Genomic DNA, 16,009 nt, shown 5'->3' with positions numbered 1-16,009 from the left:
TGCGCCTCCCTCTCGGCTACGAGCAGGTGGCGGCCTCACCGGGTTAACTGAGCGCCTGGAACCTATCTACCCTTGCTCACGAGCGGGCAACGAGTGGCTGCTTTTATGACTGCCATTCACTTTCTCCGGACCCACCGACAAGGGTGTACCGGGACGTGGGACCACCCGCCAGGCCCCCAAACCTAACAGGACTTGCACCTTCTACTCCGCCAACCTGAACCGAACACCCAACCGCCCACGAAAACCGACGAAAACCGACCAAGATGTCCGCCCTGTGCGCAGGCGCAGCATTGGTGGCCCTGACTCGAAACCCCGCCCCCAGGCTCGCGCTCTCTGTCTCCTCCTGGGGCCCGCGTCTCGGATTGGCCCAGAGACTGTGCGGGCTCTGATTGGCCGACGCGGAGGCACGAGGGCTCCGTCTCCTTCCGGAGAGCGTTCAGCACGGGTCTAGAGTCCTGGGCGGCCGCTGGGAGGGCGCTGCAGATCTGCTGGCGCCAGGGGCTTCCTGCTCCGCTCTGCAGTGCGCGGTGGCTCGCTGGGCCCTGGGTGGGCGGGGCCGCACCCCCGCAGTCGCCTGTAAAGGAGGGACCGGACTGTGGGGGTTAATTTGAGAAGTGGCGGCTCTAGGTTCTGGTGCGAGACTCCTTATTTGTGTTGTAAATTTGGACGGAGGTAGAGATGGACGCTGCTCTCCTTAACACTGAGTTCTCAGTCTGGAAAGGTAAAGACATTTGAACTGTAGGTACTGATTTTTTACCTGTGTGGGGGCTTTATTTTGGCCCGGTGTGCCTTCATTTGAGCAGTTGGTAGTGGAATTAATTTTTAAAAACATCGAAATTATTTGAAAACGCGTGGTGAAGGGAGCCGATGAGAGGGAAAGGGAGGAATTCTTGGAAGCTTGCCTAATACCTTGAGGAGTTACCATTTCTAGGTTTTGGCAGAAGTCACGGTGTGAGACATCTGACCTACAGACATTTACCAAAAATTATCTTTTTCGACATATTTTGTTACTCCCCAGTGTGAGCAAAATATTCCAAATATAACTAACTTTAGGATAAGGCCTAATTTTATTACAAGTAGAATTCTTACAAATAGAATTTATTACAAATTGAAACTTATTGCAGATACTAGAGGCAAAACGTACATAGCATGGAATGTCAAAGGCCCTGTGATGAGCCTAATAATCTTGTCCTTTTTTTTTTTTTTAATTTTTTTTTTTAATGTTTATTTATTTTCGAAGGAGAGAGAGACAGAGTGTGAGCAGGGGAAGGACAGAGAGAGAGGGAGACACAGAATCCGAAGCAGGCTCCAGGCTGCGGGGCTCAAACTCACAGACTGTGAGATCATGACCTGAGCCAAAGTCAGACGCTCAACCAACTGAGCCACCCAGGCGCCCCTAATCTTGTCCATTTTAAGCAGGAAAAAAAGCAAGATGAACTGAAGAAAATGAGGTTTTTTCCAAAGGAGATAGAATATGGGGAAGATGAGATGTCAGACGATGGAAGTAGATATGAGGTAATTATATAAACAGCACGTAGCATAATGACTTACTACTGTCAGAATCCAGAGTAAAACAGTTAAACTGCCTTGTTTAATCTCAAAAGTGGTATCCTGAACACTTTCTGACTAGTTTCACAAGCCCACCCTCTAGACTCAGTGCTAAAATCTGACAGTCACTTTTAGAAAAAAAAATTACAGACCACTCCCATGAGCATAGATGCAGAAATTCCAAACAGAATCTTATCGAGTCAACTACCCGTGTCCTGTAAAAAGAATAATGATACATTGTGAGAAGTGAGGTTTGTTTCGGGGGAATGCAAAAGTGTTTTTTGTTTGAAAAGTGATATTGGTTGCCTGGAAATACTGGCTTGAAAGGAAATCTCTTGATTTGTCAGACTGCCCCATTAAATTTCTTTAGTTTGTATGCCTGCCAAACATCTGTTTCCATATTTATTCTTTTGACAAATGTTTAGGTCCCTACTACATTCTCTGCTTCTGGCTGGGAGCCTCTGTATTAGCATTTGAATATGGACGGGTTTAAGTTAAGTCCTGAAAGAACTGAGGTGGATGAGTGAGGACACAGCTAATGAGTAGTGAATGTTTCATGTCTGCAGCCACCGTGCTCGGGCTTAATGCATTAAGTGACCTGTTAGGCAGGTGGCATCAGCCCCATTTTATAGATGGGAAAACAGATTTAGCCATTAACTAACTTGTCCATGGTTTTAGAACTAATAAGCAACACAGCCAGGATTATCTATGGTTCTGCAGAATCCAAAGCCCTTACCCCTTCCCAGCTCATTTTTTTTGTCTTCCCCCCAAGCATTTGTTGTGAGAGGCAGTCAACAATCGTTTATTGTCCACTTTGAGCAACCAGTTGTATAAAAGAAACTTTCCTCAGCCCTATTCAGTCTAGTAGTTGTTTTAACAATCAAAAGTAAATTATCCATACATACCATTTGATTTTAATTTAAAACATTAAATATATATTCATTTACCAATCCTTTGATGTGGGACTAAGGTTTTGTCTTTGACTTTGGGTTCAGCATTGGAATAATTTGCCTTCCCTGTACAAAGTACACCCATAAGTGCATCTTCTGTAATTTGAAGGTTTTTTTTTTTTTATTTTTATTTATTTTGAGAGACAGCGCGAGTGGGGGAGGGGCAGAGAGAGAGGGAGAGGGAGACAGAATCCCAAGCAGACTCTGCACTGTCAGCACAGAGCCGGATGTGTAGCTCGAACTCTGTGAGATCATGACCTGAGCTGAAATCAAGAGTCAGACACTTAACTGACTGAGCCACCCAGACGCCCTGAAGTTTCTTTTTTTTATTAAATTTTTTTTAAATGCTTATTTTATTTTTGAGAGAGAGAGAGACAGAGCATGAGCAGGGAAGGGGTAGAGAGAGAGAGGGAGACACAGAATCTGAAGCAGGCTCCAGGCTCTGAGCTGTCAGCACAGAGCCTGACGCGGGGCTCAAACTCACGAACCTCGAGATCATGACCTGAGCCAAAGTCGGATGCTTAACCGACTGAGCCACCCAGGTGCCCCAAGTTTGTTTCTTTAGAGCAAAGAAAACCAGAAAGACTACTAATAAAGCGATTTGAATACTCCTACATATTTACCATTTTTTCCATCCTTTTATGGCTGCTCACCCACACCTAACCTGACTACAGGTTTTTAAGCTTTATCTAATATGCCCAAAGCATTCAACTTGGTTTTCATAGATTTAGTAACTTACTTTTTGCATGATTGGTTTGTATGATTTGGTTATGTAATTGAAACTGCAAATACGATGGTCACTTGCAGGTTTGGAACAAACGCAATTGATGCTTTTTAAGGATATACTTTAGCCATATGGAACAGAAATGCCCGGGTGTATTTTGAGTACCATAGAGGAACCTGCTAGCCACACATGCTTGGCATTTCATGGATGGCAAGTTAGTAAGTCCTGTTTGGAATTGAGACTGTCATTTAATCTAGCCATAGATATGTTATATGATGGTTAGACACAGTTAAGAGAACATCTAATGTATTATGATGGTCACTATACATTGCATTAGCTTTCCATACTGATCAGCCAGAAAGTTCTTGGTGAATGCAACTTTTTATTTTATTTTATTATTTTTTTTAATTTTATTTTTTGGTTTTTAAAATTTACATCCAAATTAGTTAGCATATAGTGCAACAATGACTTCAGGAGTAGATTCCTTAGTGCCCCTTACCCATTTAGCCCATCCTCCCTCCCTCAACCCCTCCCGTAACCCTCAGTTTGTTCTCCATATTTATGAGTCTCTTCTGGTTTGTCCCCCTCCCTGTTTTTATATTATCTTTGTTTCCCTTCCCTTATGTTCACCTGTTTTGTCTCTTAAAGTCCTCATGTGAGTGAAGTCATATGATTTTTGTCTTTCTCTGACTAATTTCGCTTAGCAGAATACCCTCTAGTTCCATACACGTGGTTGCCAATGGCAAGATTTCATTCTTTTTGATTGCCGAGTAATACTCCATTGTATATATATATACCACATCTTCTTTATCCATTCATCCATCGATGGACATTTGGGCTCTTTCCATCCTTTGGCTATTGTTGATAGTGCTGCTATAAACATGGGGTGCATGTGTCCCTTCGAAACAGCACACCCGTATCCCGTGGATAAATGCCTAGTAGTGCAATCGCTGGGTTGTAGGGTAGTTCTGTTTTTAGTTTTTTGAGGAACCTCCATACTGTTTTCCAGAGTGGCTGCACCACCTTGCATTCCCATTGGTGAATGCAACTTTTGCTTTGGAACTCAGACTCTGGTAGCTTAGAGGAAAACAGGAGTAGTCACATAATATTTTTCTTAGGCTGATAAGCATGTGATGTGGTTCTTGACTGTTCACACTGGTCACCCTTGGTCATTAAAGTGTGGTTCTTATAATCCTTGATTAGTGCAGCATGTAGTAATACTGTTGCAATTAGATGAACTTTTAAGGTAACCAGAACCTAAAGCTGGCTCATTGAAATTATTTCATTAAAACCCTCATCTTTTGGGACACCTGGCTGGCTCAGTAGAGCATGTGACTCTTGCTCTCTGGGTTGTAAGTTCGAGCTCCACGTTGGGTACAGGGATTACTAAAAATGAATAGATTAAATAAATAAATAAATAAAACCCTAATCTCTTTCACCTAACTTCCCTGATCCCACATCATTACCATGCCAGATGCACTGGTCCCCCTCATGTGCTTGCCTATAAATTGTGTTCATAATCAGTAATGCTAATCACATGTACTTCTCTCTTCCTATGATGTGGATTGAGGGCTATATATATACACACCAGTTTGCTGGGGTTTTGCCTTAATAAAATATCACAGACTGGGTGGCTGAACAGCAGAAGTTTATTTGCTCACAGTTCTGAAAACTGGAAGTTGAAGATCAAGCTGTTGGCAGGTTTGGTCTTCTGAAGCCTCTCTCCTTGGCTTGTAAATGTCTGCTTTCTCAGTGTTTATTCACGTAGTCATTCGTCTGTCATCTGTGGCCTAATCTCTTATAAGGACAGCAGTCATATTGGATTAGGGCCAGTGTAACAACCCCATTTTAACTTAATTACTTCTTTAAAGGCCTGTCTCCAGATACAGTAATATTCTTTTTTTTTTAAATTTTTTAACATTTATTTATTTTTGAGAGACAGAGCGTGAGTGGGGGTGGGGCAGAGAGAGAGGGAGACACAGAATCTGAAGCAGGCTCCAGGCTCTGAGCTGTCAGCATAGAGCCCAACACAGGACTTGAACCCACAGACCGTGAGATCATGACCTGAGCCAAAGTCGGATGCTTAACCGACTGAGCCACCCAGGCGCCCCCAGTAATATGTTTAGATGCTGGGGATTAGGACTTTGACATATGAATTTTAGTGGGATATAGTTCAGCCCATAACACCAGTAATGCCTTCCCTGTATTATGACATGGTTCTAGTTAGCACCGGCAAGATAAAGACAGTGCTTCTATTAATTGCCCATCTTGTTCTTTTGTGTATGGTGAAACTGCATTCAGTGTTTTACTAAAATTGTCATCTTTAGGTATCTAATTTTATAATACCATGCCCAGTTATTAGTAGCCATGGGGTGGGAATTGATGGTATAATTAGAAAACATGAGACTCAATGTTTGGGGCTTGGCTCTCATTCCCGTGTATGTTCTAGTCGTCTGTTGTGGGAAGCTTTTCACTTTGATGTCTATTTGTCTGCAAAAATTTGGCACTCTAAAGGCATGTAGAGCCACCTAAACAGTAGTTGACTTCGCATATTTTCCTAGGGCAGTAGCTTGGATACTCCTAGAAACTAGTTCCTTCCCTGTAAAGATTCTGATTTGATAACTCTAAGTGAAGTTTAGGAATTTGTTTTTCTTTTCCTTTTTCTTTTTTTTTTTTAATTTTTTTTTCAACGTTTTTAATTTATTTTTGGGACAGAGAGAGACAGAGCATGAACGGGGGAGGGGCAGAGAGAGAGGGAGACACAGAATCGGAAACAGGCTCCAGGCTCCGAGCCATCAGCCCAGAGCCCGACGCGGGGCTCGAACTCACGGACCGCGAGATCGTGACCTGGCTGAAGTCGGACGCTTAACCGACTGCGCCACCCAGGCGCCCCTCTTTTCCTTTTTCTTAAGATGAGCACGTCAGGTGGCTCCGGGAGCTCTCTTACTGCACATTGAGCAGTTCATCTCAGATCAACATAGACATTGACATATGTGCCTGACCAAATCTTGCCCTTGCTGACTGTATATGTGGCTGTAACCTCTTGGGCAGGGGGAAGACCTGCTTTCATTGTTGCTACTTCTCCTCCAGGCTGTCGTCCCTCAGAAAAATGGTGGCAAGGTTACTACTGCTCCAGAAAATAAAGTCGGGGGGAAAACGTCTCTGGCTCCCGTGGTTGCTGAGAAACTAACATCACCACACAGGAAGACAGCCACGTGGGCCAAATGGCCAAAAGACAGGAGGAGTGCCAAGAAGAGAAGTGGGAACGATGAGGAGGAAGAAGATAAGAACACGGAGTTGGGCCAAGATGAGAAAGGTAACAAGTCCTCTTCCAGAGGCGTTCCTGGCCAGTGGCTACAAGATAGCAAGGGTCAGCCCTGTGTCCTTCCACATTGCTGTTAGAGGCGTTCTGTGAAGATACCCCCCTTCAGAAAGTTGCCATGGCAATCTCTGGCTGATTTTTCAGGCCTGGCTTCATTGAGGAGGAAATCTCAGTGGACATTTGACCTCTGCTGTCCCCATGACCACAATCAGTTTTCACTGAACATTATACATTGATTGTTTCTGTCGTGGTGCTATGAGCCACGCGCATTAATAGTCCCCCAAACTTAATTCTCAGTGATTTCGTTTTTGTCTTGATGGAATCTATGTAACATTTTAAATTGTATTGCTTCCAGGAGTGCCTGGCTGGCTCAGTCAGTGGAACATATGACTTTGAATCTCAGGGTTGTGAGTTTGAGCCCCATGTTGGGTGTAGAGATTACTTAAAAATTAAAAAAAAAGATACTGCTTCCAAATAAGTAATTATTATATTTTTATTAAAATACAATGGCAATGCATTTAAAGTTATTTCAAAATAAGAGGTTAAAGTGGCAGTGAATTTTTTTTTTTTTTTTTTTTTTGGTTTGTGTATTATAGCCAGATTTACAGGAAGTTTTTCTGAAAGAACAATTTGTTATTCTCATTCTTAATAAGTCTGTCTAATTGATTAGGTAGGTTTTCATTTAGAATCTGAAAAAGAAGATGTGTATTCTACATGGGTCAGAGGGAGAAAGCCCTTCCTGTAGGGGTTGGGGACAGTGACTGAGGAAAAGGGCTGTAAGGAAGAAGAGGAAAAGGAAGGTCAGAATGACCTAAATCAGTTCAGTAGAGGGGTGGCCCGTATCAAGGAATTCAGGTTGTAAGGGAAGCCCTTGGGCAGAGGCTGTTGGATTTCTTTTAGGAACTTGAAGAACTTTCTGATTAATTTATAAATGCTTTCACAAGTACTCTGACCAGACCTATCCTATGTGTTTTGTGAAGAGTAGACATACCATAGGTATGGTATTTGTGATTAGAGTGAAGGCTTCTGGTTTACTCATTAGTGGTACAGACAGATCATTAAAAATATAGTATTCTGGCTTTTGCCCACAGAGCCTATCAAAAAAACACCTGATAAATGGAAGAAGGAGATGGCTAAACAGAAGGCTTCCCCTGAAATCAAAAAACAGAGATTGGAAGGTAACTTGTTTGTTGTGTTTTAAAGCACAAGACAAAACACGGAGACTTGCGTATTGGTTAAGTGTAGGTATGATGTTTGTGGACAAGGCGAAAGCCCAAGTGATAAACAAGGGGATTTTTATTGCAGTTTGGTGTTACAATATGCCAGAATCTTTAACGGAATTTTCTTTTAGCATCATTGTTACTGAACTGTTTGAGTTCTTTTCTTTTCTTCCTTCCTTCCTTCCTTCCTTCCTTCCTTCCTTCCTTCCTTCCTTCCTTCCTTCACCTTTTTGTATGGCAGTTGAACCACCTGTCACCTGTAACTTTCAAACTGTTTGTTGGAAACCTGAATTTCAACAAAACCGCTGCTGAACTAAAAACTGGTCTCAGTGAGTTTTTTGCTAAAAATGATCTCACAGTGGTTGATGTCAGAGTTGGCATGTCCAGGTAAATACTGATAGATGAAGAATGTTAAGTCGATCAGCCCAGCATTATTATCCCTGGAGAAATTACGAGTTCCCGTATTTTTCTGTTTCATTGTGGGTTACCAAACTTCTGTCTCATCGGATCCTTCTGTTACCTGCTGTTCACCCTTTAGTGGGGTTTCACATCAGTCTCTGGCAGTTCAAAGTGAGTACAGTAGTCGCATATCCGCGGGGCAAACATTCTAAGATCCCCAGTGGATGCCTGACACCACAGATAGTACTGAACCCTGCGTATACTATGTTTTTTCTTTTACAACATACCTGTGATAAAGTTGAATTTATAACTTAACCACGCTAAGAGATGAACAACAGTACAACAAAATAGAACAATTGTAACAGTATACTATAATGAAAGTTACATGAATGTGGTTTGTCTCTCTCAAAATATTTTCACTCTGCTATGCACACCCTCTTTCTTGTGATGCTGTGAAATGACAAAATGCCTCCGTGATGAGATGGGGTGAGGTGCGTGGTATAGGCGTTGTGACCTCGCTTTAGAGTGCTGTTGACATTTTGAAGCTAGGTCAGAAGGAGGATTGTCTGCTTCCAGACCACACAGTTGACTGTGGATAACTGCAACCACGGATAAGAGGGACTACTATATTTAAAATCTTTCAGTGGCTCTTAGAAAATCCATTGTATTGGGGCATCTGGGTGGCTCAGTCAGTTAAGCATCTGACTTGGATTCAGGTCAAGATCTCATGGTTCATGAGTTCAGTTCCCATGTCGGGCTCTCTGCTGTTAGCACAGAGCCCGCTTTAGATCTTCTGTCCCCTTCTTTCTCTGCCCCTCCCCACTCACATGCATGTACTCTCTCGCTCATAAATGTAAATTTTAAAAAATTTATTTAAAAAAATCCATCATATTAAATTGCTATCCCATTTTTCCAATTGAAATGTTAAAATAATCCCGAGATTCTCCTTGTCTTTACAGAAACATATTTCCATGATTTTCTACAGTGAGTGATGTTATTTGCCCACGATTATTTTATTTTATTTTACTTTATTATTTCTTAAATATATTTATTTTGAGAGAGCACAAGCAAGGGAGGGGCAGAGAGAGAGGGAGGAAGAGAGAATCCCAACAGGCTCCGCACGGTCAACTTGGAGCCCGAAGGGGGCTCAAACTCATGAACTGTGAGATCACGTCCTGAGCCTAAACTGAGTCCAGCACTTAATGGACTAGGCACCCAAGCGCCCCTGCCCAGAATTATTTTAAACTAAGCTGCACATTTAATCGTAGCCCCCTCGCTTTGGTGCAAATATAGGTTCTGTATCACTTCTGCTTTTTTTGCCAAGTTGAATTTCATCTTTCTCACTTCTTTTTCATCAGAAGATATTTCCTGGGTGTGAGCATATTTTATAGTACTCAGACTGTCTTAGGTAAAAACAAACAAAAAATAATAATAGTAACAGGGACACCTGGGTGGCTCAGTCGGTTGAGCGTCCGACTTCTGCTCAGGTCATGATCTCGCGGTTTGTGAGTTCGAGCCCCGTGTCGGGCTCTGTGCTGACAGGTCAGAGCCTGGAGCCTGCTTCGGATTCTGTGTCTCCCTCTCTGCACCTTCCCCGCTTGCACTCTGTCTCTTTCTCTCTCAAAAATAAATAAACATTAAAAAACATAATAATAGTAAACATTCATTGAGCACTCACTGTTCCAGGCACTGTTCTTCGTTCCTTATTTCTGTTAACTCATTGAACCTGTTAAGACAATCCTCAGTGGTGATTATTGCTGTTCTTCCCATTTCACAAAGAAAATTTAGGCACAGAGAAGTTAAGTAATGTGCCCAACATCACACAGTTAGAAAGTGGCAGAGCTCGGCGTTGAACCCAGCACTCTGGCTCCAGAGCCTACGCCACAACTTTTGTCACATCGCTCTTACGGTTTTTGTTAACTTTTTGTTTGTAATTTGCAATAAATAAGAACCCTTTTTGCATTAAAAAAAAAATCTTTCAGTAATAGCCCTTGGGTTTGCTAATCCATTCCTCATTAGGAGTGATATTTTTGTTCTAATTCACAAATGCACATGGATTTTTCTTAAAACAAAAATTCAAAACCTTACTTTTAAACTTCATTTTCTATAGGTTTTGGTTAAATTTGGTCAGTTGCTACACAGAAAACTAATAAAGATTTCAGCAGGTGAATTTGCACTGACTTCATCCCTTGATCCAGAACAGGCTTTCTCCATTTTGGCACTATTGACATTTTGGGCCGGATAATTTGTTGTGGGGGACTGTCCAGTTCGTTGCAGGCTCTGTAGCAGTGTGCCTGGATTCTCCCCACTGAGTAGTAGAAGCACTCCCCCAGTTGTGACAGCCAGAATGCCTCTAGACATTGTCAAACTTGCCCAAAGGTGAGAACCACTCCTTTGGTTACTTTATTGGCATTCTTATTGCTGGTTGGTGGAGCCTTAGTTTTAAATTGTAAATGACTCAGTGCTGATTTCCACTTTCACATCCAGTGTGACTAGCCAACCAGAAGTCATGTGCCTCTTGATCTTACTTAGTGTTTTTTTCCCCTTTTACATCTCTGTAGGAAATTTGGTTATGTGAGTTTTAAATCTGCTAATGATCAGGGAAAAGCCTTGAAACTTAGTGAGACAAAGGTCCTTGGGAATGAAATTAAATTGAGAAAACCAAAAGGAAGGGAAGTAAAGAAAGGTATGTAAACAAGGTAATTTATTTATAGATAACCGTGGGGGCACCTGGGTGGCTCAGTTGGTTAAGCGTCCGACTTCGGCTCAGGTCATGATCTCACGGTTCGTGAGTTTGAGCCCTGCATCGGGCTCCGTGCTGACAGCTCAGAACCTGGAGCCTGCTTTGGATTCTGTGTCTCCCTCTCTCTGCTCCTTCCCCACTCACACTCTGTCTCTCTCTCAAAAATAAGTAAACATTATAGATAACTGTGTATCTAGAAGACTCTGGGTCAGGAACTAGTAGTATCAGATTCTTTCTTATTGTGTACAAGTACTCAGTTACCACCAGGTCACCTGCTTCCACAGCACAAACTTTATCTGCATTGCTCTCACCCTGTGTGCTCTAGCTGCCTGGCTCACCTTCCCTGTCATAGCATCCTTTGAATACAGTACTCTCTGTCATTATGTACCTTTCCTTCTCTGCCATAATGTTCTCTGCAGGACTCAGTCCCTGACCACCTGCAGCCCATCCATAGAATCTCAGTTTAAAGGTCACTTCCTCAGATCAGAAAAAATTTCCCTTCCAGACTAGATTAAGTCTTTTTTTTTGGGGGGGGGGGAGTATGGGGGATTTCCTTCCCTCCCCTCCCCTCCCCTCCCCTCCCCTCCCTTCCCTTCCCTTCCCTTCCCTTCCCTTCCCTTCCCTTCCCTTCCCTTCCCTTCCCTTCCCTTCATTTAAGGTAATCTCTCCACTCAATGTGAGGCTTAAACTCACGACCCAGAGGTCAAGAGTTGCATGCTTTTCTGATTGAGCCAGCCACGCACCCCTAGGTTAAGTCTTTACTAGATGTTCTCATTTCCCTTTTACTTTTCCTTCTTAGCACTTATCAGAGTTTGTAATTATGTGACTGTATGTTTGCTAGCCTTTTCCTCCAAGGCCACATTCCCGAGAGTAGAAACCTGTATTTTCATGTACCATGTAGCATAGGCCCTCACCCAGATGTGTGTGCAAACATTTGTTAAATGAAGGAATATGTATTGCTATTAACACTCCCTAACTCTTGGAGAAGTATTTTTCCTCCCTTGTAGAACTTTTGATGCTTATTAGATCTGAACTCAGACTGAAAATATGCTTTTGTGTTACATAGCTCGAAATACCAAAACACTTGATCAAGGACCTGCCTGATAAAGTCACTCAGCGTGAGTTAAAAGAAGTGTTTAAGGATGCCTTTCAAATCAGATTGGTGAGCAAGGATGGGATGAATAAAAGGTGTGTTTTGTACCAGTGTTGAAAAACAATGTATTTCTACTGGGTTCAGACATAACAGAATTTCACTGCATTCTCCCAAGTCACTTAGGCCTGATTTTAGAAAACAAAAGAGTAGTTATCCAACCTTTCTACCAGTAGGCATAAAAAACTGAAGGGGGCAGGGGCGCCTGGGTGGCTCAGGTCATGATCTTGCGGTTTGTGAGTTCAAGCCTCACATCAGGCTCTGCAGCACAGAGCCTAGAGCCTGCTTCAGATTCTGTGTCTCCCTCTCTCTCTCTCTCTGCCTCTCCCCTGCTTGCACTCTCTCTCTGTCTCTCTCTCTCAAAAATGAATAAACATTAAAAAAAAAATTTTAAAAAGGAAAAAAGAGAATAAAAAAACTGAAGGGGGCATCATGAATGGACAGTCAGAAGTTTCTAGAAAACTATAGTGGTGTCATTGAGAAATGAAGGCTTATTCTACCAAGTTCGAGACTGAAGATTGGAAGAATTCAGTCATAGATCATCTCCATTCTTCTCTCTCCAGGGCTGACTCCAGTAAAACAGCACACTTGGTGAATTGCCTGGACAGGTGGCCAAACAAGCATTGAATTGGCCCGTTAGAACTATGTTGTAACAGGGGCGCCTGGGGGGCTCAGTTAAACTTCGACTTCAGCTCAGGTCATGATCTCACAGTTTGTGAGTTTGAGCCCCGCGTTAGCCTCTGTATTAATATAGCTCGGAGCTTGGAGCCTCCTTCAGATTCTGTGTCTCCCTAGCTTTCTGCCCCTCCCCTGCTCACATTCTGTCTCTCTCTCAAAAATAAATAAATATTAAAAAGACAACAACAACCTCTTAAAGCCATCATCAGTTAAAAAAAAAAAGGCGGGGGGCGCACCTGGGTGGCTCAGTTGGTTAAGCCTCCGACTTTGGCTCAGGACATGATCTCACTGTTCTTGAGTTCGCGCCCCACACTGGGCTCTGTGCTGACATCTCAGAACCTGGAACCTGCTTCAGATTCTGTGTCTCTCTTTCTCTCTGCTCCTATCCTGCTTGTGCTGTCCCTTCCAAAATAAACATTTAAAAAAAATTTTTTTTAAAAAAGAACTGTGTTGTAATAATTAATGAAACACTAGCACTACGTATCTAGGCTTTGGTAGAGTAAGAGGGTGAATGTGGTGAAATCAGAAAGGATGGAGTAGGATGTATTTTGAAAGGAATTCTCTTTTTTTTTAAAATTTTTAAATTTTTATTTTTTTTAATGTTTTTACTTATATTTGAGACAGACAAAGACAGAGCATGAGCAGGGGAGGGGCAGAGAGAGAGGAAGACACAGAATCCAGAGCAGGCTCCAGGCTCTGAGCTGTCAGCACAGAGCCCGACGCGGGGCTCGAACTCATGGACCGTGAGATCATGACCTGAGCTGAAGTCAGACGCTTAACCGACTGAGCCACCCAGCCTCCCCTGGAATTCTCTTTTTTAAAAATCTTTTTAATGTTTATTTTTGATAGAGAGACAGAGTATGAGTGGGGGAGGGGCAGAGGGAGAGGGAGACACAGAATCCGAAGCAGGCTCCAGGCTCTGAGCCGTCAGCGCAGAGTCCGATGTGGGGCTCAAACTCAAAAACTGTGAGATCATGACCTGAGTGGAAGTCAGAAGCTTAATGGACTGCGCCACCCCGGCACCACCACCACCTCCCCCTTTTTTTTAAAGTAAGCTCAAAACTGCCTCATGTAAGGCTTGAAGTTAGAACCCTAAGATCAAGACCTGAGCTGAGATCAAGAGTGAGATGCTTAACTGACTGAGCCACCCACACAACCCTCTTTTTTTTTTTTTTAAGATTTTGATAATTTTTTTTAAGTTTTTTTTATTTTGAAAGAAAAAGAATGAGTGGGGGAGGGGCAGAGAGAGAGGGAGAGAGAGGATCCCAAGCAGGCTCTGTATCATCTGCACAGAGCCCTATGTGGGGCTTGAACTCATGAACCGTGAAACCATGACCTGAGGCAACATCAAGAGTTGGACGCTTAATTGACTGAGCCATCCAGGTGCCCATTAAAATTTTATTAAAAAAAAATTTTAATGTTTATTTTTGAGGGAGGGAGACAGAACGTGAGTGGGGGAAGAGCAGAGAGAGAGGGAGACACAGAATCTGAAGCAGGCTCCAGGCTCCAAGGTGTCAGCACAGAGCCTGATGTGGGGCTTGAACCCATGAACCATGAGATCATGACCTGAGCCGAAGTTGGACGCTTAACCGACTGAGCCACCCAGGTACCCCTATTTTAAGGCAGCCCTTAAGATTTTATTTTTAGGGGCGCCTGGGTGGCGCAGTCGGTTAAGCGTCCGACTTCAGCCAGGTCACGATCTCGCGTTCCGTGAGTTCGAGCCCCGCGTCAGGCTCTGGGCTGATGGCTCAGAGCCTGGAGCCTGTTTCCGATTCTGTGTCTCCCTCTCTCTCTGCCCCTCGCCCGTTCATGCTCTGTCTCTCTCTGTCCCAAAAATAAATAAAAACGTTGAAAAAAAAAAAAAAAAGATTTTATTTTTAAGTAATCTCTATACCCACTGTGAGGCTCGAACTTACAACCCCTAGATCAAGAGTCCCATGCTCCACCAGCTGAGCCACTCAGAGGCCCCTATTTTGGAGGAATTCTTAATGAGGTGCAGCTTGCATATCAGAGTTACAGATACATTTGAGTGAAAATTGTTGGAGTAGGTAAACTCTAAAATAGTCTATACCAGTATATTCTGAATAACATCTCTAGAAAAGAATCCTACCAATTCAGAAAACAAGTCTGAAAGGATGAATCCCATATTGTTAGCAATTAGCTATTGTCAGTGTTTTCTGTGAGGAGATTTGGGGACTCTGCCATGCTTACAGTCAGAAACACTGGAAAACAACAACAAATTGCTGCCAAAAACCATAGAATTTCTCTAATGATATTTAAATAAGTTTTGATTACATATACTTAAGTCTTCAGAATCATTCCTTTACATGAAGAATTATTATAAAGGGGAGATAGCGGAAGCCAAGGAATCCATGGCCGTATTAAATAAAGCCTAATACCTATGTCAGAAGCGAGTGTGGCACATTCTTCAAGAATATTCTTACTCAGCAGATCCTTTCTACTTATCTTTCACCGGAGTAAGTTACAGGTTCATGAAGGTTTACGTTGAAAGTATGGAATCATAAAGTACTAGAGGAAGACATGGAGAATGTTTTTGTTTTGTTTGTTTTTAAAGATTTTATTTTATTTATTTATTTATTTATTTATTTTTAAAATTTTTTTTCAACGTTTATTTATTTTTGGGACAGAGAGAGACAGAGCATGAACGGGGAAGGGGCAGAGAGAGAGGGAGACACAGAATCGGAAACAGGCTCCGGGCTCTGAGCCATCAGCCCAGAGCCTGACGCGGGGCTCGAACTCACGGACCGCGAGATCGTGACCTGGCTGAAGTCGGACGCTTAACCGACTGCGCCACCCAGGCGCCCCAAAGATTTTATTTTTAAGTAATCTCTACATCCAATGGGGGGCTGGAACTCACAATCCCAAGATCAAGAGTCACATGCTCTTCCAACTGAACTAGCTGGACTCTGCTGTTTGTTTGTTTTTAATCTTCAGCAGGGGAAGACCTGTTGAGTGTGACACAAATCCTGGAAGTCCTAAAAGAATAGATAAGTTTGACTGCATAAATATAAAGTATTTCTATGTGGGGGGAAAAAATCCCTTAAGCAAAGTCAAAAGACAAGTGACAAACCAGGAAAAAAAAAATTGTAATTTCTATCAAAACTGAGGGCTAATAGGGGTGCCTGGGTGGCTCAGTCGATTAACCTTCCGACTTTGGCTCTTCATCATGATCTCTCAGTCCATGAGTTCAAGCTCTGTGTCAGGCTCTTGCTGACAGCTCAGAGCCTGGAACCCGCTTTGGATTCTGTGTCTTC

The 16,009-nt window shown here is 42.8% G+C and overlaps 1 protein-coding gene across 7 annotated transcripts in view; it reads left to right on the top strand.

The window, feature by feature from the left end:
* The first annotated feature begins 434 nt into the window (after positions 1-434).
* The window catches only part of LOC115521172 (general transcription factor II-I repeat domain-containing protein 2-like), a 31,838-nt gene continuing 16,263 nt past the window's right edge, over positions 435-16,009 (top strand). The window contains exons 1-4 of one of the 7 annotated variants that reach the window (XM_030326201.1): positions 460-721; positions 6,313-6,538; positions 7,636-7,722; positions 11,973-12,094. In XM_030326201.1, the coding sequence (XP_030182061.1) occupies positions 6,491-6,538; positions 7,636-7,722; positions 11,973-12,094 (257 nt within the window). In that variant the 5' untranslated portion in view covers positions 460-721; positions 6,313-6,490. Of the gene's footprint in view, positions 739-3,419; positions 3,441-6,312; positions 6,539-7,635; positions 7,723-11,972; positions 12,095-16,009 lie in introns of those variants that run through there. The other 6 variants (XM_030326200.1, XM_030326196.1, XM_030326197.1 and 3 more) reach the window with 6 other exon arrangements.

The sequence above is a fragment of the Lynx canadensis genome, chromosome C1 (assembly GCF_007474595.2).
Source record: "Lynx canadensis isolate LIC74 chromosome C1, mLynCan4.pri.v2, whole genome shotgun sequence".
NCBI classification, from domain to species: Eukaryota; Metazoa; Chordata; class Mammalia; order Carnivora; family Felidae; genus Lynx; species Lynx canadensis.
Note: the sequence above shows the minus strand (reverse complement) of the source record. Positions and strands in the feature narration are given on the sequence as shown.